This window comes from Kryptolebias marmoratus, linkage group LG17, assembly GCF_001649575.2.
Source record: "Kryptolebias marmoratus isolate JLee-2015 linkage group LG17, ASM164957v2, whole genome shotgun sequence".
Lineage (NCBI taxonomy): Eukaryota > Metazoa > Chordata > Actinopteri > Cyprinodontiformes > Rivulidae > Kryptolebias > Kryptolebias marmoratus.
Genome location: NC_051446.1, coordinates 699,974 through 722,945, shown reverse-complemented (window position 1 = coordinate 722,945; position 22,972 = coordinate 699,974). Strand labels below are relative to the sequence as shown.

Below are 22,972 nucleotides of genomic sequence, written 5' to 3'. Positions count from 1 at the left end.
TACAGCAATATGCTTTCATGTGGGAGACTGGAATTCACATCCTGTCAAAGTTTTAAATTTATGATTTTTGAAAATAAAACCGGGGTGAAATACCATGAAGTATTTAAATTCAAAACCAGATGTAAACATTTACAAAACCTTTACTTTAAGGCCATATTTATTCCAACCCAAAAACAATAATTTACAATGGGCTCTGTGTTAACATCAATGAGATCAACATAAAGGGACTTATGTTACCACTTTTTATAAACTTGTGATATCTTGCACTCTTAAATAATGTGATCTCAATGTTTGTACTCTATTCTGTCTGATTCATGGCCAGAAAAAGATGCAGCACAGTTTTAAAACATTAAAAATACGAGTGTTTTATTTCTCATATGCATAGCTAAATGCTGTCTGAGTAGCGAGGCAGTGGCTACTGCTGTTCAGCTGAGAAGAAGGAGCTTCTCCACCTGCTCCACTAAGCAGGTGCCTATGCCTATGTGTTTAGATCAGAGCAGTTTTAGGATTCTGACCATAAGGCTGGACACTACAACCAACTTGTTTTTGGTAGACCAGCATCATTACTTACATCAGTAAAAAATATTGTGAAAAGATTAGCAACATGTCTCGCTTTACAATATGTATGAAATTTTAAAATCTTTTTGGAGTCTATGCCAAAAGACATTTTAAAAATGCAATCTGCAGAATCACTAGTCAATGTAATGAAAAAATGAAAATAAATTAACTGCTAACTTTTATTTATGGATTCCCTCTAGGGTCCAATTATAGGGCCTGTACTGTTAAATGCTCCTCGTTGATTAATGCATTAGCAAACACACCCCAAACAAACCCTACCGTACAACTGTAACTTTACACACAAGATGTGAAACAAAAATACTCACTAAGCCGTCTCATGTTTTCAGTCAGCCTGTGGATAAAAAAACAAGCACATATTATTTTGATTTGAAACAAATATAACTTTAACAAAATTAAAGTTATATTTAATATATAATGGGCAAATATTGATTACTATTTGCCTGTTTTTCCTTTCCATTTTTATGGCAGTTTTCAACGTGATACTCCTCCGGCAGAAAAAAACAGAACTCCCCCCAAAAAAACATCAAATGTGTGGCTCAATTGGGAATATAGTGTTGTGAATTTGGTAGCAGTAAAACCATACAGTGTAGACAAAATCTACAAAAATGAAAATGAAACAACTTTCACAGGCAGATTTTACAAAGTGAGAAAATCGAGTCCTCTTTAAATCTCTATAGATCAGACATATTTCACAGTGGAAATATCATTTGAAGTTTAAACAGGTCACAGAAAGTTAGACTTTACATGACTGAACTGGCATTTTGAGATTTTGAGTAAGTAAGTAAAACTTTATTTATATAGTACCTCTCAAAATAAATTCACAAAGTGCTTTAACAAACAAAATAACAAGTGCACAAAACAAATTTAAGCAAATACAGATTTAAAAAGTTAAGTTTTTAGCTGGCCTTTAAAGGAAGCCACTGAGTCTGCTGATTGGAGAGTGGAAGTCTTGATCACAGGACCTCAAGGCCCTAATAGGGCTGTAGGGATGTAAAAGTTCAAAGATGTAAATTGGTGTCTGTCCATGCAGAGCTCGCCAAGTCAAAACCAAAATCTTGAAATCCACTCGATAATGAATTGGGAGCCAATGAAGTTGCAGCAGAAGTGGAGTTATATGACAACATTTTGAAGATCCAGTCAGAGGTCTAACAGCAGTATTCTGCACAGACTGCAACCGGTCTAGGGAGGTTTTGGTTAAACATGTGTACAGCACATTGCAAAACTCTGAGCGAGATGAAACAAAAGCATGGATTAAGGTTTCCAGTTCAGGGCGAGAGACAATACAGCTAAGCTTGGCTATATGTCACAGATGGTAGAAACAGGAACGAACCAGAAACTTTACATGATTTTCCAGAGTAAAACCTGAGTTGAAAATTATCCCTAGGTTTCGAAACGAAGATTTAGTAAAATGACCAAGAGGCCCAAGGATCTGCTTTATCTTTACAGTTGTTTTTAGTTGATTACTTCAGTTTTCTCTTCATTTAGCTGGAGAAAACTTTCAGTCATCCAGCATTTAATTGAATCCAGACAATTAAGTAAAAACATGTAATTTCGAAACTTCATTAGGAAGAAAAGAGATATACAACTGGATATCACCGGCATAACAATGATAGAAAATATCCTTAAAAGGTGACAGTATCAGACTATTTTGATAGTTTTTAAACAACTGAAGTCTGAGTTTTGTGACCTTTGGAAATTTTATAACAGAATGTTCAACTTACAGTGGAATTATGTCACTTTTGAGTTGTCTAAACTTTTCAAAATGTTTGCAAACAAACTAAATTTCTCCCCACAAACTTTATATTTGTTAAAAAATGTATACATCAAAACCAGTGTCTAACTTATTGCTACAAGATTTTACTCAAATGCCCCCAGAGTTCAGAGTGCTCTTAATCTAAATGCTCATTGGTTTCCATGGTAACTGAGCTCAGAGTATTCTCTCTAAACAGGAGTTAAAGGCTTGTCATATCTCCTACCTTAAAACACCATAGAAACATAAAAATCGACATGTGTGACCACAAGACACTTCAGCTACTTGTAGTTCTGCAATTTTTACAGTTCATCTTGTGTTTTTCACACAGTGACTCTTTATCTGAAGCTTATTTTCTACTCTGCATTTCTGTCTTACTAGGAGTGCTGCCAGGAAGTGAGACACAGGTGTGTGGTTATTTGGACAGTGACTTTTGGAGGTCACTGGCAGCAGTTGTAACATTTCTTTTTATCTTGTATTTTTTTTTATGCATCTTTTACAATTTTTCTACTGACTTTGACACCATTGATCAACTTTAAAGACAGGTAAGATCTCTGGTGTGGCTCTTAAGTGGTTTACGTCTTACCTCTCAAATAAGTTGTGACTGAAAATGGTCCTTCCTGTCTGGATCCTCTGATATGTGGGGTGCTTTGGGGATTGGTTCTTAGTTCTGTTTTATTTTCTTTATATATTCTCCCTTCTTGGTCGGTGATTTATCATTGCTATGATGATGATACTCAAATCTATCTGTCAATTAAGCCTGATGATGATACAAATGTTTTTGTTCATACATGTTTGGTTGAGGTTAGAAACTGGATGGCATTCTTCAGCTAAACCAGAGTAAAACAAGTGTTAATCTTTGCACCAACTCAATTTCAGACAATTCTCCAGTCCCTTGGTTCTCTTCCTGTTCACGGTCATCTTTGACCAACAACTAAAGTTTGAGATACATGTTAAGTTTGTAGTTTAATCCAATTACTTCCATTTGAGAAATACAGCCAAAATACACCTTCTGTTATATTTCCAACCATTAGAAACTGAAATTCATGTTTTTGTGTCATCAGGTTTAGATTGCTGCAACTTCCTCTGGTCCTGTTTAAAGCAAGACTCCTTTTCCCAACTTCTTACTCCTTCAACTTCTTGCCAAGACCTTGTTTCACTCTCATATCACCTCAGTGTGTATCTTTCCACACTGGCTTCTTAAAAGAATTCAAGATTCACATTAAACTCCTCCTTCTGCTCTAAAAAGCATTAAACAACCTGGCCCCTGCTTACATAATTGAACTCTTACCCCCTTTACACTTCTTCTAGACCTCTAAGGTCTTCTGATCAAGGCCTGCTAGTTGCTCCTCAATCTTGTCTGAGAAAAAAAGAGAACAGTATGTTCTTTGTCCAGAGTCTGGAATAGTCTTCCTCTAGAAGTGAGGATGGCTCTCTAGAGAGCTTTAAATCAAAACTGAAAACCTGCCTGCCTTCAAGATGCTTTTGTGTTTAACACTTTGATTTTAGGTCTAGTTTTTACATTGTTTAACATTTTTTGCATTTTTGCTTCAATTCTAATGATTTTTTTTCTTAAATGTAAAGCTTTTTGTAACTTTGGTGTGTGTATATATATATATATATATATATATATATACACACACACACACAGTTTCCTGTTCTTAGCTGACAGGAGTGGCACTCAGTGTGGTCTTCTGCTGCTGTAGCCCATCCGCCTCAAGGTTCGACGTGTTGTATGGTCAGAGATGCTGTTCTGCATACCTCGGTTGTAACGAGTGGTTATTTGAGTTACTGTTGCCGTTTTATCAGCTGGAACCATTCTGGCCATTCTTGTCTGACCTCTGACATCAACAAGGCATTTGCGCCCACAGAACTACCGCTCACTGGATATTTTCTCTTTTTCAGACCATTCTCTGTAAACCCTAGAGATGGTTGTGCGTGAAAATCCCAGTAGATCAGCAGTTTCTGAAATACTCAGACCACGGACAACCATGCCACGTTCAAAGTCACTTAAATCACCTTTTTTCCCCATTCTTATGCTTGGTTTGAACTGCAGCAAATCGTTTTGGCCATGTCTATATGCCTAAATGCATTGAGTTGCTGCCATGCGACATTTGCGTTAACGAGCAGTTGGATAGAAGTACCTAATAAAGTGTATATACATATACAGAGAGAGAGAGAGAGGGAGAGACATTCAAAATGTCTTCAGAGGTTTTCTAATTTACTATATTGTACAGCTGATTCGCTGCACCAAAGTTGATTTTGGAGCAGTGAATTGGTGAACGTTCACTGATGATGCTGTTCTCATTGCCCACACTGAACCAGGCATGCAGCGAATTGTAACCTGCTTGGCAAAGGCCGCCCAACAGTTTAGCCTGGAAGTCAGCCTAAAAAGAGACTGAAGTGCTCCATCAGCAGGCACATGACAAACTGTACCAGCCACCACACATCATCATCGACCAAGCTGAGCTGAAGGCTGTGAATTTAAAAAAAAAAGAAAAAAATCAGGTGCACAATTTCATCAGTTGCCAAAATCGACACCAAATCAACAACAGGCTGTCTAAAGCGAACAGTGCCTTTGACAAACTCTACAAAAAAGTCTAGTCCAACAAAGATCTCCAGATAGAGACAGATAGAGAAGGTCTAAGTAAACAGAGCAGTAGTACTAAGCACCCTCCTGTATGGCTCTGAGACTTGAGTGACATAGCAAAGGCACATCCAACTCCTTGAATGTTTCCATCAGTGCTGTTTCCACTCTGGCGTAACTACACACCCAGCGTCTCAGTCCTCTAGCAAAGCAGAGATCACCAGTATCGAGGCCAAGCTCCTTCAGGCACGACTGCGCTGGACAGAGCATGTACCCAGAATGGAAGGCCACTGCCTTAGGCAGGCACACTATGGCAACTTGTCCTCTGGGCACCGTAATAGAGGTGCCCCAAAGAAGAGGTCCAAGGACCTCCCTCAAGACCTCTCTGGCCACATGCCACATTGACACTCACACCTGGTCCTCCGTAGCAGCTAATAGAGCAAGCTGCAACACCACCCACAAGGAGATAGCACCCTTTGAGACAGCATGCATCACCAGCCTGGAGGAAAAGAGAAGTAGGAGAAAGAACAAAGAAACCCCCCTGCTTCAACCCTTGACCAGTCACTGACCTGCAGCCACTGCGGTCGAGTTTGCCTCTCCAGGATAGGGCTTTTTAGCCACCAGCAAGCCCACAGGTGCTGTGGTCAGTTCTAACTCTAGATCATCATTAGCAAAGCCAAGCCAAGAAGAATATTGTGTGCTAAGTTTGCTGGTATTTTATTTAAGTGTCCGATTGCGTGAATCTGTTCTCAAAAACTCCACAATGAAAGAAAGTAATGAAGTAAAAAAAACTTCAGTTATACACTTTGTTCTTTTAAGTACATTAAACAATTTTGTCCATTTTAAGCAAATGACAAATAGAAAGAAGACCCTTTACATCACACACTGAGGAATAAACTGGGCACAGACATTTTATGCATCCCTCCTCACCTCCTGGCACTCAGTGGCTCCTCTGTTTCCACCGTTGTTTCTTCTGGTTGGAAGCGAAAGTCTTCAATGTAAACTCCAAAGCGATCGTACAACCATTTCAGAAAACTGTTAGACAGGGTTTCTTTCTGTTTGTCTGTGGTATAAAAAAAAGGTTAATAATTTTAATTTATTTAAACGATCTTAAATCCTAAACATAAGCAAGTATTCTTACCTGGACCAGTGGGGGAGGGGGCAGATGGAGGAGGGGGCGGAGCTTTAGGTGTCTGAGATGGTGAGTCTTCAAGCCTGTAGGCAAAAAATGTCAATCCAGGCGACAGAGGGACGATACTCTGTCCATGCACTCTCACAGTCAACAGGATCAGTTCAGTACACTTTCTTAAATAACTCACCCTGATTTCACGACTTCGTTGATCTTCTGCTCCAGCTCCATTCGTCTGCAGCGCTCCTTCTCCAGCTCCTGTTTCAGTGAATCCACATTAGACTCCTCTCTAATTTTCTTCAGCTCCTCCTCTAATACACAGAGATTGGAGATATAATTAGTAAAATAAAGTCCTGCTACATTATCGCCCACCTTTCGGCAGCAGGTGGTAATGCAACTGTGTGTGTGCAGGCGTATGTGTTTGCTTGCTTGTCCTGTTAACAAAAAGTTTCATGAACCATTAAAAACATTGTAATGAAACACTTTGAATGAAATCATTGGATGTATATCTAGAACTGAATATATTTTGGAGTCCATCTGATTCAAGATACCTGCCACAGATAAGAGATCCTAGCAAACACAGAGCTGGCTGTGACAGTCAAATTTATCATTGTTGAGCTAAAAATTGTGTTAGTAGCTGAAAATCACCCCCAACACACATATCACGCAAATTCTTTGTTTAAAATTTTGGCATGCATGGTGGTGGGTGATATGCATTCATAAAGGAATGTTGGTTTCATTTTGTTGTGGATTTGGCAATGTTCAGTAAACACTGAAGAATTAAACACCTAGCATTCCTTGAAGGAATCCATATTGCCTGCTGTCTTTCATTGTAAAGTTTGGGTTGGTCGACACTGACAACAATCTGATGGCTGGGGGAGATGTGCCTCTATATAGATATATAGATATATATATAACTCTGGAGAAGTGATTTTATATATATATATATATATATATATATATATATATATATATATATATATATAAAAATCACTTCTCCAGTTTTATAGTTTTTAGAATTATTTAACAGAGGTTGTTTTTTTCCCCATTTTACCTCTGTTAATTTGGAGTAATAAAGTAAATAATTAGCATATATAAATATAATATAAATCACCCCTTTTGCTTTACAGCCCAATCATTATGTTCAGAAGCCGCTTAATTAGTTCGATCACCTACAAGTGGACATTATTTAAGTGCAGAATAACATGAGAAATATGCCAAAATCGTTACAATGAAGAAAACGACACCCATATTTAATGTACATTGACACTTACTCATCATTATTCTCCCTGCAGAGTGAACACATTAAAAATCTTTATGAATTTAGTTATGAGTTTTTGTTTATACGTTTCCATGGTAACACTGAAAATCAGAGCGTGCCTTGTTCTCCCTGTGGTCGTGATGTAAATGTTTCCTTTTGGACCTTATTATTGGGTCTGGATGTATGTCAGATCTACCTTTAAAATAATAGACTTTTCAGTTTTCTGTATGGAAGCAAACTTATAAAATCAACAGGATTAAATTTCTTCCACTACAACTAATAAAATCTACAAAATACTCACGTAAGAAGTGTTTCTCTAACAAAGCAACTTCTAAGAGACCTTTGACCTCATTTAAATCAGTCTTTGTGTCATCTTGGAGAGCAGCTGAGAAAGATCCTGGACCAGCCTTAGACACACAAACAGAACATAACAAAGCACATGATATCAGGCTGAATTTAATTAGTACCACCAAGACCTGATTCTCTTGGTCTGTTCTGCACCTGGATGTCACTCTGCTGCTCTCCGTCTTCCCTCAGCTCCTCTGGCTCTTTGAGGGAGATGAGAGGTTTGATCACAAGGTCCTCGCTGCACTCCGTGTCAGATGTGTTGGGCGACTCGGTCAGATCCAGGAACTCGTCCCGCCTCTGGCCCCGGAACCGAATCCTGTCCAGACGCTTCAGCATGGTGGACATTACGAAGTAAGGCCTCTACCTGAATAAGACAAAAACCCAAGCTGTCAAGACAAAGAAACTATGACAAATGTGCCAAAAGTATTTGTTGTTGTTTTGTTTTGTTTTTTAAATCGATGACCAAGTGTGATTTCTCTATGGGTGTAAGTAATATTTGTAGTGAGACTTTTCAACAACTTCAGAGTGGATTTTAGCATCAAAGTGATCATAATTTGTTCATTCTTTGTTTTTGTTTTTTTAGGGACAGCACATCAGCCCACACACACACACATAGATGAGACAGTAAATCATATTCTGTGCTGTAGGATCACAGTGTTTGTTCAGGGTAGAGAAATTATTTCATTATCTGAGCTGAAACAAGGACCAAAAAAACTCTGGGTTTGTTAGGTACCTCTAAAACCTAGATCTTGAGTTTCATCGCTCACCACGCTGGGAAACCATCAACTTTAGATCAACGAGTCTCTGTGTGCAGCTAATAAAATTTAGACATATTCCAATATTTGATATTTGGATTAAGACTTTTTGCTCTTTGTGAAATAGGCTAATTTGAGACAGGTGACAAATTATTAAATTAAAAGGCCCATCATTTCCGTACATCATGAGATATTTCGTTAACAGGCAGACAGAGTTGACTAAAAAGAGGTAATGGCAATTTTTAAACAAAACATCTTATGCAATCTGTCAGCACTTAGAAAATGTGCTGGAGATCAACCTCAGCTACTAGACCAAATTTTAGGTCCACACCTGAAAAGGTGACTAAATTGTAGCCATTTTTTTGCTTTGTAAGATCAGATGGCTTTGGTAGCCATTTTAAAATGGGTCAACTCCAAAAGTTAAATCAGATGACGTACAACCCTAATTCTGAAAAAGCTGGGATGTTGTGTAAAAAATGTAAAATGTAAGTAAAAACAGAACGCAGTGATTTGCAGATGTCATTTATACTCACAATGGAACATAGTAAACATCAATTGTCTAAACTAAGAAACTGTATGACTTTTTGCAAAAAATAATAATAGGAAGTAATATTGAATTTGCATGTCTCAAAAAAGACAATAGTGACAACAAAAGGCTTTAAAAGTAAGGGGTATGAATAAGAAACAGGTGGAGGAGCATTTTGTAACTAATTAGGTTAATAGGCAACAGGTTAGTAAGTGGACTGGGTATGAAATGAGCATTTTAGAGTAGCTGAATCTGTCATAATTGTAGATGGCCGGAGGTTCACCAGTCTGTGAAAAACTGCATCTAAAGATAGTGGGATAATTTCAGAATAATGTTCCTCAACCAAAAATGTTAAAGACTTTGAATATCCTATCATCTACAGTTAGTAATATCATTAAAAGATTTCAAGAATCTGGAGAAATCTCTGAGTTCAAATGTCAAGGCTGAAAGTCAGTATTGGATGTTGTGGTCTTCAGGGTCTCAGGGGCCACTGCATTAAAACCACGTCACTTCCACAGATCATTATCTGTAAGTTCACTGTATCATCCACAACTGCTGCTTAAAGCTCTATCAGGCAAAGAAGAAGCCAAATGTAAACACCATCCACAGGAGGTGTGAGAGCAGCATACTTTACCTGAATAGAGCCAAAATATCAAACAAAAAAGAGAGAAAACATGTAAACCAGAATCTGGGTTTTCCAGACTTCAGATCGGTCTGACATGACACAGGCTGCTTCTGTGGTGAAATAAAGGCGTGGTGAGCCTAATACTTGAGGAGCTGTCTGACAGGTCTGACTGCAACACGATGATCACAGCCTGAACAAGACCGAACAGTATCCAAAAGCCTTTTCAGAAATCCTCAGTTTTCCATGAATTAGGTGGTAACTGACTGTGTTGCTCTCAGGTCCTAAACACCTCCACTGGAGGTGGAACATTTTGTTACTTCAACCTGCATCAGTGGGAACTAGTAACTTCTACATATTGTATCACTTTTAATACAACACATGCTTGAACAGCTGCAGTCACAATAACACATGAACACGGCTTAGTTGACATATGACACATCCGGCCCGTTCATTCAAACACACACCCTGTCCAAACTCTCCTTGTCCTGGATAACCAGCTGAAGAACCAGCTTCGTTTTCCTCTATGTGTGACCCAAATGAACAACATGCTTTAAAATGTACTTACTAATTATCATATTACGTAGAAATATTTGCCCTTCATCCACATTGTCAAAATACAACATTTTTCAGGATTATTGTAGTCTACAAGGATTTAAGAAATTTCTGTGTGATGGTTCAGCTTCTCAAACAACAGATGGGGAGAGATAACCATAGAGGGAAAGTTTTGTTTGGTTGTTTAAATTCTGTTAGACATCCACTTTAACCTTCAGGAGTAAGTCATCTGTTCAACAGGATTAAACGTGTAGAAAAGTGACATTTTAAGTGTTTCCACAACCCCTGTACACTATGGTGCTAGGATATGCTGTTAGAAAACTGTAACTGAGAGAGCGTGAATCATCCACCTCTCACCTCGACTGTCCAGTCCTTCTCAAAAGGTAAACCCTGTTTGTGTACTGTGGTCCAAATGGTCACTTTTGCAAGAGAGACAAGTGTGACAAAGACTGAATGTCACTGCTTTTCAAACATTTGATTTAAACTAAAAAACACAAAATGAAAAAAACATTTAGTTTGCGGTGGAATTGTTTGATGTCCAGCTGCTTTAGAAAGTTTGCTGCAGTTACAAATATATGAACAGTCTATTTCTTATTGATATCTTATTTTAATGGAGAGGGACCTTATATCAACAAAATATCTAAAAAAAAATGCATGTCATTGATTGAAATACATATTTCATCCCCAAACAAAACATGATTTAGTACTTGTAGAGAAACCTTTGTTGAAAGTAAAGCAGTTAGACATTTTTTTGTAGTTGGTCACCAGGTTTCACACCTCTCAGGAGGGATTTTTGCCCACTCCTGTTTACAAAAACTCTACATACTTTATGTTTCTTGGCTGCTGCTTGGCAACTCAAAGCTTTAACTTCTTTCATAGATTTTCTTCCTGACTGGAAATTGGGTAGGTCTTTCTATGACCCTTATGTGCTTCTTCTTAATTTGCCCCTCCATTGCTACGAGGGTATGTTTTGCGTCCACCGGCCTCTCAATGCAATGAAGCCGTTCTGTACCTTTAACAGAAAAACAACCCCAAAGAATAATGCTTTCATCTCCGTGCTTGACTGTGAAGATGGTGTTCTTTGGCTCATCCTCTGCACTTCACTTCTCTTCAAATGTCTGTCTGTCTTGTTTGTCTCCATGTCCCTGTAATGGACTGGAGACCTGTTCAGGGTGTCCCCTGCCTCTTGCACTGTGACTGAAGTCAGCTATATTTTTTACAGTGTAGTGTGCAGTGTTCTTGGTGACTGTGGTCCGAGCTGCCTTCGGATCATTACCAAGCTCCTCCCATTTAGCTGTGGGCCAAGTTCTTATCTTTCTCATCATCATCATCTTCAAGAGGCAAGATCTTGGGTGGAGCTCTGGATCAAGGGCGACTGATGGTCATTTTATATTTCTTCCATTTTTAAACAATTCCACTAACAGCTGTCACCTTCTCACCAAGATTCTTACTGATGGTCTTGTAGCCCATTCCAGCTTTATGCAGATCTGCTATTACCAAATAGCAGCGTCATCTGACAGCTATTTAGAGTTATCCATGATGATCAAGAGGTTGGAATGGAAGATGATTGATTTGCTAGCTAGCTAAATGATTGATATGCAATTCAACTATAACTTTTATGTAATGTGTTATTTCTGGATTTTAGTTATTTTGTCTCTCTCCATTAACATGGAGAGAGAGCTATCCTTCATTTTCCATCATTCATTTTTTGAGCAAACTTACAAAATCAGCACAACACCCCCCACGCACCCACAGCATGCATCTCATGTTTGAAAATAGGTTAAGTGCATAGATCAATAGACACTGACTGACTTAACCACCTCTCTCTGGTAGATGTGAGCATTCACATACTGATTTCAACCTTTGAGAGACCTACAAACAACAACAAAATCTTTTTGCTTTTCTCCATCACTTTCACATGTTAGCAGTGTTTACAAAATTAAATTGCAAGATCAATTATTTTTAATCTATGACAAAAGCCTGAAATTAATCGGTTTCGCAACACAATTTTTTCTTCAGTTCTTTGAGTAATGTGGCCTGACCTGGATAAGCAACTGAAAAATCAATGAATTAACCCATTTAGAGGATTCCCCTTGCTTCATTTCAAACTGGCCAGGCATTTGGCAACCAGAGCACCTACTGTGTCTGAACAGATTCTGTTACACTGGAAAGAGTTGGAAAAGTCAGGAGTTGCACAAAAAAGTGCCTAGAAATTGTATTTGTGAATAACTATTATATATAAATGTTCAATAAAACATTTCAAAAATGGAAGAATAAAACATTTATTTATTTAAAAAAATAAAAAAAATCTAGCACCATATTTTTTCCACCTTTTTCGTTTTACATGATCTACCAGATGTATGTCCAATAATTAACGTCCAACTGTTTACAGTTGATAGTCAATTTTACTCAAGGAACAAATGTCCATGAAGCATCTGTAACTCTTACATCTGCAGGAGCAAGACTGCAGCGTATTATAAGCCCGTGCGGTGTCTCGTCATGTGCCTCCCAGTAACTTGGCGCAGACCGCGCGCTGTTCGCGGAGCCCTACGGGACTCTAATGAGCCCAGAGGCTGAGCCACCTTCAGCTACCACTGGAGTTAGCATGTTGTCAGACCCACAGCAATAAACAAGCAGGTTTAACCAAAAATGGTAAGTTGAGCTGAAATTAAGCTGGTGGCATTACAAGACTGAATATGGTAAGCATGTTTTGTGCTTAGTGAAAATATTATCCATGTATACCAGTAAAATGATGCTATTAAATTCAGTATTAGATATGTTTTGTGTAGTGATCCAACATGCAGCCTGTGTCACAAAAAGCACAGTACAGTACAGCATCTCTCTGTTTTTCAGAGTTCTCTGTTGTTATTTATTGGTCTTGATGTGAGACGTGTGTTGGTGCCTTGTTTGCACATTTTCATTTGTTACTTAATTTATTTGTAAATGTGACTTAAATTAGGATTCAGAGACTTCCGGTTACGGCATCTAACTGAGCAGCCGCTGAACTGTCAAGCTCCGACCAACATATCCTGCATATACATCTACGCCACAGCTAAGATATTTTCTACACGTACAAACTTTGGGAGACAAAACGGAAACCTGACTCAAACCACCAATATGCCAAATAAACATAGGGTAAAAGCTAAAACAACCAAGAAAGAGGGTCCTGAAGTGGATGATAGCACCGAAACGGTAGCGGAGCACATGGAGGAAGCTAGCGCTACCCCCCGATCTACTGAAACTGGCGTCCTGGAAGCGATTCAGGCTCTGAAGACACACTTCTCCTCACAACTAAGGGAAGTTATATAATCGAACCAAGAAATTAAAGATACAATTGGAGTGTTTTTTGAGGGCCTTACCGAAGCAGAATCCCGCATTGGTAAGATGGAGGATGAGCTCGCCTAGTTTTCAAGTAAAGAATCGTCACTCCGCAAGAAAACCCAGGAACTTGCTTTAAAAGTGGATGAACTTGAAAACAAAAGCCGGAGATCACTTCTGAGAATTGTTGGATAACCTGAAAAAACCGAGCATGGGGAAATCACTGTGTTCTTGCAAACCTGGATGGTGGAGGTTCTGGGACAGAATGTGTTTCAGTCACTGCCCTCAAATATAGTGTGGTCCTAGCTGATATTGAGCCCCAACATATTCTGACCACTAACAGATGCAATATCTTTGTTTAACCTTTTGCCATTAACTATTTGGAGTACACTCTGACTGTTAGCAAAATCTCTCTTGGACCTTGGATGGATTTTAATAAAACTTTCAGGAAATAATTGGAATGAACTTCAACTGATAAACTTGGCTATAAAATGTATTTTACAAATGTTGAGCTAAATTTTGATGTGATAGCTGAGAGTCACTCACAACACAGCGTAACATCTTACAATACTGCAAGAGATTGTACAGGAAGTTATTTTCAAGATTTGACAAAAACATCTTCAGCTCTGTCATTTCCCAGTGTAAGGTGTTGTTAGTCTAAAACACTGGAAAAAGTGATATGGATTCCCTTAAGACAGTGGTTCACAAGATGTTCTTCTGGGACCCCTTATGGATGACAATAACCCCCCCAAAAAAAATCAACTGGGTATACACATCGTTCAACCAGACAAACACACTGAACTCCACTTAAGTTTATTTCCATTTTTTTTGTTTGTAACAATATTCAACTTTGCTATCATTAATACATTTAAAAAAGCCTCTGTGCAAAATGGGGTTAAAAATCTGTCCATTATGCACTGGTTTTTTTTCCCGCGCCCCCACTGCAATGGCACTGCACCCCCCGGGAGCGTGTTTTAAGGAATGCTACGTTTTTCATTTTATTTGCTTTATAAATGTATTTTTAGATTAATTCAATGATTATGTTGGCTTATGTGTTGTTAGGCGTTTTCTGAGTTTATTTTATTTAAGTTTTTATCGTCAGCCTGACAGGGACTGCTACTGAAAATTAAGCCCACCAGGTTAAACATGGCACATTTAGAGGCTAAACACGGGGTTATTATTGTTTTTCCTAAAATAAACAATAAACAGGAATGTGGAAAAACTAAATGTAGGACTAAAAACATGTATGCTGCGAGAAAGTTGTATAAGCTTGAACTCAATTGTTTATATTTTATAAACTAATGAAAGATCTTTTCTATTTTCCACAACCAGTTCATACAGACGCCATCAAAATATTTTTGTCTATCAGGTTATAAACCGCATATTATCATTTCATTAAACAAGAAGCACGCACACGCGCGCGCGCGCACACACACACACACACACACTCACCCAGACAATGATTGGATTCGCAGGTCATTTTATTTACTAACACTCCTCCCGGCACCTGAAGGCACCATCCCACTAAAGCCAATCAGCTGCAGAAAATCAAGGAGGGTCCAGGGTGGACACACCCGGCAAAAACTGACAAGACGAGAATAATGGTAGACGGGTCTTCAAAGGAACAAAGGAGAAGTTTATCACCGTAAAGCTGAGGATGAAGCAAACTTTCCCCCCTTCGGATCTTTCGTTGCCAGTGAAGCCCGCAGAAAATCGGGTCGAAGCCGCTCACGAGCCGCGCCGAACCGGACCGCCCTCCTTCGATTCACGCTTCGGACCCGGTCCTAGCCGCTGTCCAACAACTATTCCAAATGTCGGTTGTGTGCGAGTCAAAGCCGAGGCGTGCGTCTGCACCTCATACAATAATCGCGGCTGTGGGCGGGGTCAGCGACGGAGACGTAAACAGGAAGTGACGCGATCACGTCGCTCTCTTAGCGTCAACGTAAAGCTACAGGACAGGCGGAAGCAAAACAAACGTCATCTGTGAGGAGAAACTTTAGGTTAAAGTGGGTTAGTTGGGATTCCTGCTGCGCTGCAAGGATCAATAAGTCAGAATAATCAGTCGTTCAGTCCTGCGGAGGGTCAGCATGGTGTCCACGGTCCAGAATAGCGACGTGAGACAGGTCAGAGGACAAACACACCACCTGTAGGCACGGGGGAAAGACAGCCCTCTGTCTCAGTTCTAGGCTTTTACTAGTCAGGCTAACAATATCCCCAAAAGAGGTTTGTGTTAAAAAAAAAAAGTGTTTTCAAATTGAAAACATGTATCTGAAGTAATAAATAGGAAAGATATTGTTTTAAAAGTAAATGTTTGGGATGTTTAACGTCCTATATTTCCATTGAACAATGTGAGAAGTTATAATAAAAAAATACATAATTTCAACATATTTTAGAGATCACCATGAAGCTTTCAGCTAATGTTCAGAAGCCTTTTTAGTGGCTAGAATCACATTAATCAGTAATTTTAAAAAAATAGTAGTAAACCTTTTATTTACCACAAACATTGAGATTGTTGCTGCCGTTATCTATTCAGCATTTTGCTGGTGGGGGCATAAAAAAGCATGTTCTAAATCAAACTGGTTGATTTTTGGAAAATCAACCCAGGAGACAGTTTGTTTTCAAGTAGCTGAAAACAAACTAATAGTCTCCTGGGTTGTTGAAAAAGTCAACTTCAGGAAAATCATGCAGCCTTTGTTGGAGTAAAAGCTCCAAATTTTGCTAAACTTGGGTTGTTTTCAAATGTACTCTATAAAAAATTGATTTGATTTTGATTTAGTTTAATTGTTATGTCATGGCTATCTTTCAAATAGAAGTAAACATACCGAGTTTTACATATCTGGACATAATACAAAACAGATCTGGGCTTTACTTAAATAAACAAAAACACACAACAGATTCCCCCAAATGGAAAAGTAGTGTGCAAAAAACTAAGTCCACCCTTCTTGCTGCTTCTGTAGGATTTAGGAGGTTCAGTATCAGCCAGGTGCTGCTGATCACTGATCATCATCATCAGTGTGATTGACCTTGATAAAAACACAGGTTTTGTAGGTTTACTGCTCTGGAGCAGACATGTTTGTGTTAACACAATGCCAGGTTGGAACAACATCAGCAATAATCTTAGAGAAGCAACTGTTGCTGCCCATCTGTCTGGGAAGGGTTAAAGGTCATTTCCAAACCAACTGGTGCTCATCATTCTACAGAGAGAAAGTTCAATGAAGGACAATTAAAGAAAGACAGAAGACGTATGGCTGGTTTGGAAGTGTTACAGGAGAAAAGCCTGGGTCATGATGCAACAGAACAATGATCCTAAACACAGCAGCTAATCTACAACAGAAAAAAGAAAATAATGAAGATGCTGCAAAGGTCCAGTCAAAGTCCAGAACCTCAGCCTGACTGAAATACTGTGGTGAGGCCTTCAGAGAGCTGAGCAGAAACAAATGTTTGCAAACCTTAATGAACTGATGTGATGTTGATAAAGTCATAGAAAATCACTACTTCAAACTACAGAATCTTAAGTTGTAATTAGTTTTTCACTCACAGCTTTTCCATGTTGGCTGCATTTTTGTTCCATAAATAACAACATGATACAATCTATTGTACAACATAAACATCTGTTTTGTGTCTGTCCTGCAGAAAGATGTGGACCATGCTGTGGTTGTGGCCGTAACGTCTCGGGCACTTTTTGAATCAGACACTGAAGAAGATGGCGACGGGGCCTATGCAGCAGGCGTGGCTTTTCCACTACTGCAGGTCAGACTCCATGACCAGCAGTAACTAGAGAAGATGTATTTTTTGTAAAATGCAGTGTGGGTGCTGGGGGCAGAATGACTTTAATGAGACTTGCTAAGATCAGCAAGACAGTAGCTAAAAGAACAATGTGTTTGAAGAGAACTGAATGGATTTCTTTGGAGAATTTTTTTGAAAATAAAGTGAAATAATTTTTAAAAGTATTAAAGTTGCAAATACTAAAAGTAATACCACACTACTCTCTATTGAGTCTAAAGTTTTGATGACATATTAATGGTTAAAAGAGCACAAAGTAGACTGAAGTAGTTTGGCTGTAAAAAAAATCTAAACAGGAAAATAATGATGTGAATTACTACCATACGAACTGATGTGATCTGATCTTAGAGCCAGTCAGAAAATTAGAAATAGACTAAATTTGTTGACAGTAAAAACTATTTAAACTGTACAATCTTTAGGTATTATTTGAGATTTATTATTCGTTGTTCTCTTCAGGCGCTGCAGAGAGTGAATGAACAACTACTGCAGAGAAATCCTGCTGAATCTCTGCTGTTTGATGTGGTCTTGATGACAACTGACAGCCAGCAGCAGCAGAGCTCTCGCTTCATGAGCAGCACCAGACATCATGGTAACCTGGCTTCAGCCCTCAGAGTCACAGATCAGTCTGTATTTATTATGTGTCAGAGTGTATTTTGCTGATTTTCCTGTTGGGATGCCATTGGTGCTCTTTTGCAGGTCTTGAAGTGACCAGGTTTTGTTTTTCAAGTGAAGAAGACTTCATTGAAAGTCTCCTGAAAAACAACATTCAACTGTTTCTGACAACGGATGAAAACGAAGTGTTGCAGGCGACGCAGAAAGGTCAGGACATGTATCGTGTCACAGAGGGAGTGACATAAATTAACTAAAATTGTTTTAAATAATTCTAAAGACTAGAAAGCTAACAATAAGCTAAGTATTTTGTGCATATGTGTTAGCTTCCTGCAGTCAGTTCTTTGTGTCTCCACCTTCTGCAGCAGTTCCAGCATTAGGTCTCCTCAGGTCCATCTCCATGATCTTGGTCCATCTAACCTGGACTTTTTATCCGACCAAACTGCTGAAGCTCCTCCTGGTTGGATGGTGCTGCTTGTGTCCAACAATCTTTAACTCAAACCAAAGATTCTCAGTTGGATTCAGGTTTGGTCTTTAACTGGACCTTTAACTGGTTCTCCTCAAAACAGTGGAGTGTTCTTCAGCCCTGTGTTTAGGATCATTGTCCTGTTGGAAGTTGGACCTCTGTCCCAGTCTCAGATGTGTGGAAGACTCCCCCAGGTTTTCCTCAAGAATGTCTCTGTATTTTGTTCCATCCATCTTTCCTTTAACTCTGACCAGTTCCTCAATGCCTGCTGATGTGAGGCGGTAGATTCACTGTACCTCAGACATGATTGGGGAAGAAAATCCAAACAGATTTTTTTTTTCTTAAATCAGTGTCTTTTTTTTCTTGCTCTACTTCCATGAAGCCGAGCTCTGTGCAGCAGCCATAGTGAAATGGTAAATGGCTTGCACTTATATAGCGCTTTATCTAGTCCACGGACCCCAAAGCGCTTTACACTACAATCATTCACCCATTCATCCACTGATGGTGGTAAGCTACATTGTAGCCACAGCTGCCCTGGGGTGTGATGGCTGCCTCAGAAGTGAGGCTGCCATCACACCGGTGCCACCGAGCCCTCTGACCACCACCAGTGGGCAAGGCGGGTGAAGTGTCTTGCCCAAGGACACAATGGCTGAGACAGCTGGAGCGGGGGCTTGAACCAGCAACCCTCCGATTACAGGACAAACCCATGCAAAAAACACATGCAACCATGGCTTCCAAATCCATCTGTGTGCATGTGGTGCGCTGGACGCAGGTTACTGAGGTGTGGGCAGTTCATGAGCTCGGAGCACAGGACAGCACCTCAACGCATCCAATCAGAAGGACACATACTCCTGTATGTGTGTGTGTGTCACACACCTCAGCATCCTGACACATCCAGTCAGTGTGTGTGTTTCCACCAACAGATTAATCATTCTACAGCCTAATTTGGTTGATTTTTTTTCTGATTCTTGGTGTGGATCTCATCATTCAAGCTGCAGCTGGAAAAACAAGCTTCCTGTATTTTCATCCTCCCGGAGATCTGCGTTGAATTTGGATGCTCCATCTTCGCTCTGGGTTTTACGCTCGCAGCGTGCACAACACATACCATTTTCTTTTATCAAGGAGGCTTACAGTAGTTAGGCAACTTTAAAATGGCAGTTGAGAGATCGAACAAGATGGCGGGGGGAATAGGCGCATATGCAGAGAGCTCTCCAGAGTCGGGTAAAAATGCCCACAACAAAACTCGAACTCGATAGAAAAAACTACAGCATGAGTGGGATAAGCAAGAAAAGAAGCCGGAAAAACTATAAAAAGCAAGAAAGAACCGAAGAGCTGCCAGTAACGGAAGAAATCTCCGAACACGAAGCTAGCGAACACGAAAAAGATCCAGCAGAGGAAATGGAAGAACACGATAGCATGGAGATGCTGCAAAATGGCCTCGCAGCTATCAGAGGTGATATTAAAGCACTTAAACAAGAGCTGTGCCTGGAGCTGGCTGTATTTAAAGACGAGCTGAAGAGAGAAATGAAGGAAGAAATAACGAATCTTCGACAAGAAATAGACCGTAAGCTGTCCGAGAATGGCCAGGAGCTACAGACACAGCGAGCTAGCATCAGCGAGGCACAGACGCGCATAGCGGAGGTGGAGGAGTGGAAGACGGATGCTAACGAGGTGCTAACGCAGATGGTGGAACAAATACAACGAATGCAGGAAAAACTAACTGATCTCGAAGGGAGAACAAGGAGAAACAATATCCGAATCTTCGGCTTACCAGAAGACGTAGAAGGGAGATCCACAGCTACATTTCTGGAGCAACTTTTTAAGAAGGAACTTGAACTTCCGGAGGGGATCGATCTCCAGATTCAACGAGCCCACCGAGCCCTCACCCCAAAACCGAACCCGAATGCAGCACCAAGGTCAGTCGTGGTTAACTTTCAACAATTTGAGACCAAAGAAACGATCTTGAAGAAAGCCTGGCAGAAAAAGATCCAGGTAGCGGGTAAACAAATCTACTTTGACCAAGACTATCCGACCGAGATTGTGCAGAAACGAAAGGCATATAAGGAGATTAAAAAAATATTGAAGGAGAAAGGAATACATTTCCAGACACCACTCGCTAAAATTCGGATTCACTGGGAGAACGGAACGAAGATATACAACAGTGCCAGGACAGCAGCGCAGGACATGAAGGAAAGGGGCTACACCATTGCAGAGCCGGGAGGAAACGCCGCGACAGCGGAGGAGAGACGGCGCGGAGCCGCGGGATGGCAGCGAGTGAGGGGGAAACGGGAACGAGAAGCGGCACACAGAGTCAGAGAAAAACTGCAAAGCTTCCAATGGAAACCATAAGATGTTCTGCTTTTAGAAGAAATTACAGCAGAAAACGAGGATTCAACTAAAACCGACTGAGAGAAGGTGAGATGTTGGACATGTCTAGACGGAGTGGTACCCCACAGGATGGGAGTAGTTCCAGATCTAGGGAGAGGCCCTCAGTAGAGGTGAGGATTTCCTCTCCACCCACCAACAGGGACTCGGGGATGAAGGATACCCCATGTTTGAAAGTCCGTCAGGTTTTTGATTTGCGTTTGGTTAGCAGAAGTTCACTGTGGTTTTGTTTTGAGTTGCTTGGGAGAATATTTCCAGAGACTGATAAATCATAACTATGACTGAGATCAAAATAATGTCGCTGAATGTGAATGGCTTGAATGTAGTGAATAAAAAAGAAAGGGTGATGACAAAACTGAAAAAGGAAAAAGCACAAGTTATATTCCTACAAGAGACTCATTTATCCAAAACAGAACACGAAAAATTAAAAAATTATGGCTACAGGAATCTATACTATAGTTCATATAAAGAGGGGCGTAGAAGAGGAGCTGCAATATTAATTTCGAACACAATACAATTTGATTACAAAAAAGAATTAAAGGATAAAGAAGGAAGATATATAATGTTAAAAGGAAGAATAGAAAACGAATTAATAACCTTGGTAAATGTATACGCACCCCCGGAGAGTAACAAAAACTTTTTCAAGAACCTATTTGATTTAATAGCGATAGAAACAGAAGGAATTCTAATTTGTGGAGGTGATTTAAATGTTGTCTTGAACCATAATGTAGACACAACGAGTCACAAAAAAACTAAAATGCATCTGACAAAATTTATAAATGACTCATTAGAAGAGATGGGAATGACAGATGTATGGAGAAGCCTACATCCATTAGGAAAAGATTTTACGCATTACTCGGCTGCTCATGGAGTACATTCAAGAATAGATTATTTTTTAACCAAGGAAGATGATAAACACAGAGTGAAGGAATGCAGGATAGGAGCAGCAGATGTCTCTGATCATAATCCAATTTATTTAAAGATATGTCTAAGTAACAGGAAACGAAATACTGTATGGAGACTGAACGTGGGAATATTGAATAGTGAACAACGGAGAGAAAAGATAAAAGCAGAAATAAAACAATATATTGAAGAAAATAATAATGGAACAGTAGACCAGATAATACTATGGGATGCCATGAAGGCAGTCATCAGGGGAAAGTTAATAGCTTGAACTTGAACTGCGGATCAATGAACGATGATCACTCTCACATATTTTGGAACTGTTCTAAAATTGTTCAATTTTGGAAAGATGTACATGAAACTGAAGAAGGTTTTGGGATATGCTATTCCGATGAGTAGCATGGTACTATATCTTTGTAATTTTAATAATACCAAAGTGAGGGCAAAAGACAAGTATCTGATTAAGATAATGTTAATAGCTAGTAAGAAAGCTATTACGAGGAAATGGGGAAAGGCTGACCCCCCTTGTCAAGAACAGTGGACTGGAATAATAGAAGAAATCTACATTATGGAAAAACTGACATATCGTTTGAGACTTCAACAAATACAAATGGAAGAAAAGTGGATGAAATGGACATCATTCAGGACAAAAGACAGCGACAAAAACTAAAGAAAGAACTGGACAAACTAGGTGGGACAAAGGCCAAATAGAAGAATAACTCCCATGCAAAAGGTTTTTTTTTATTTATTTATTTTTTTTGTGTTAAGTTTAATGTTATATTGTAAGTGAAGTGTTCATGTACATTGTATATATAAACAATTGTGAAAAATACCAATAAACAGTTAAATGACAAAAAAATGGCAGTTAACAAATAAATAAATAACACGTGAGTACGGTCCTCAGGATGAGAGGTGTGGTTAATTGACTGTGACCAATATATTTGTTTTCTGATCCATGTATTTGTCCAAAACATCTGTACTGTGACATTTCTGTACAAATACATGCACCATTACACCCCTACTACAGGCAGATTCTCTGCAGAAGAGCTGCCAGCTCCAATTCCAGTAGAATTTATAATACCCAGCTGGCTGTAGAGTTATTTCTGTATTCCTGTCTGAGGTGTAGATGTGACCAAGGAAAAGCTCCTAAAGGAATGTGTTCTTTGTAGAGCTCCTCCGTCGCTATAACCTTCACAGAACCCTCAGAAAGCATGGGTCCAGACGTTCTGTCATCAAGAGGGAGGGAGAGGTAGGTAGGTAGGTAGGTAGGTACATTTATTTATATAGCACTTTTCAGCACGAGGCGACTCAAAGTGCTTTACAACACAAGAACAAAATTACAGACAAAGTTACAGAACATGACAAGATAACTAAGCTAAAACATGACAATGCTAAC

At 39.4% G+C, this 22,972-nt stretch overlaps 2 protein-coding genes across 7 annotated transcripts in view; one reads left to right on the top strand and one right to left on the bottom strand.

Moving 5' to 3' along the window:
- LOC108249877 (GRAM domain-containing protein 4) overlaps positions 1–15,312 on the bottom strand; it is an 81,775-nt gene extending 66,463 nt beyond the window's left edge. For all 6 annotated transcript variants that reach the window (XR_005234283.1, XR_005234284.1, XM_037980679.1 and 3 more), the window contains exons 1-7: positions 15,075–15,312; positions 7,808–8,018; positions 7,608–7,713; positions 6,236–6,356; positions 6,058–6,131; positions 5,847–5,979; positions 885–910 (exon numbers count right to left, since the gene is read on the bottom strand). Coding sequence is in view for 4 of the 6 variants with exons in the window: in XM_037980679.1 (XP_037836607.1) it covers positions 885–910; positions 5,847–5,979; positions 6,058–6,131; positions 6,236–6,356; positions 7,608–7,713; positions 7,808–7,999 (652 nt within the window). In the remaining 2 variants the exon portion in view is untranslated. The remainder of the gene's footprint in view (positions 1–884; positions 911–5,846; positions 5,980–6,057; positions 6,132–6,235; positions 6,357–7,607; positions 7,714–7,807; positions 8,019–15,074) is intronic.
- A 38-nt stretch (positions 15,313–15,350) lies between these two features.
- LOC108249878 (cytosolic 5'-nucleotidase 1A) overlaps positions 15,351–22,972 on the top strand; it is an 11,171-nt gene continuing 3,549 nt past the window's right edge. The window contains exons 1-4 of the mRNA XM_017439518.3: positions 15,351–15,553; positions 17,064–17,180; positions 17,670–17,802; positions 17,910–18,032. Coding sequence (XP_017295007.1) covers positions 15,518–15,553; positions 17,064–17,180; positions 17,670–17,802; positions 17,910–18,032 — 409 coding nt within the window. The 5' untranslated portion in view covers positions 15,351–15,517. The remainder of the gene's footprint in view (positions 15,554–17,063; positions 17,181–17,669; positions 17,803–17,909; positions 18,033–22,972) is intronic.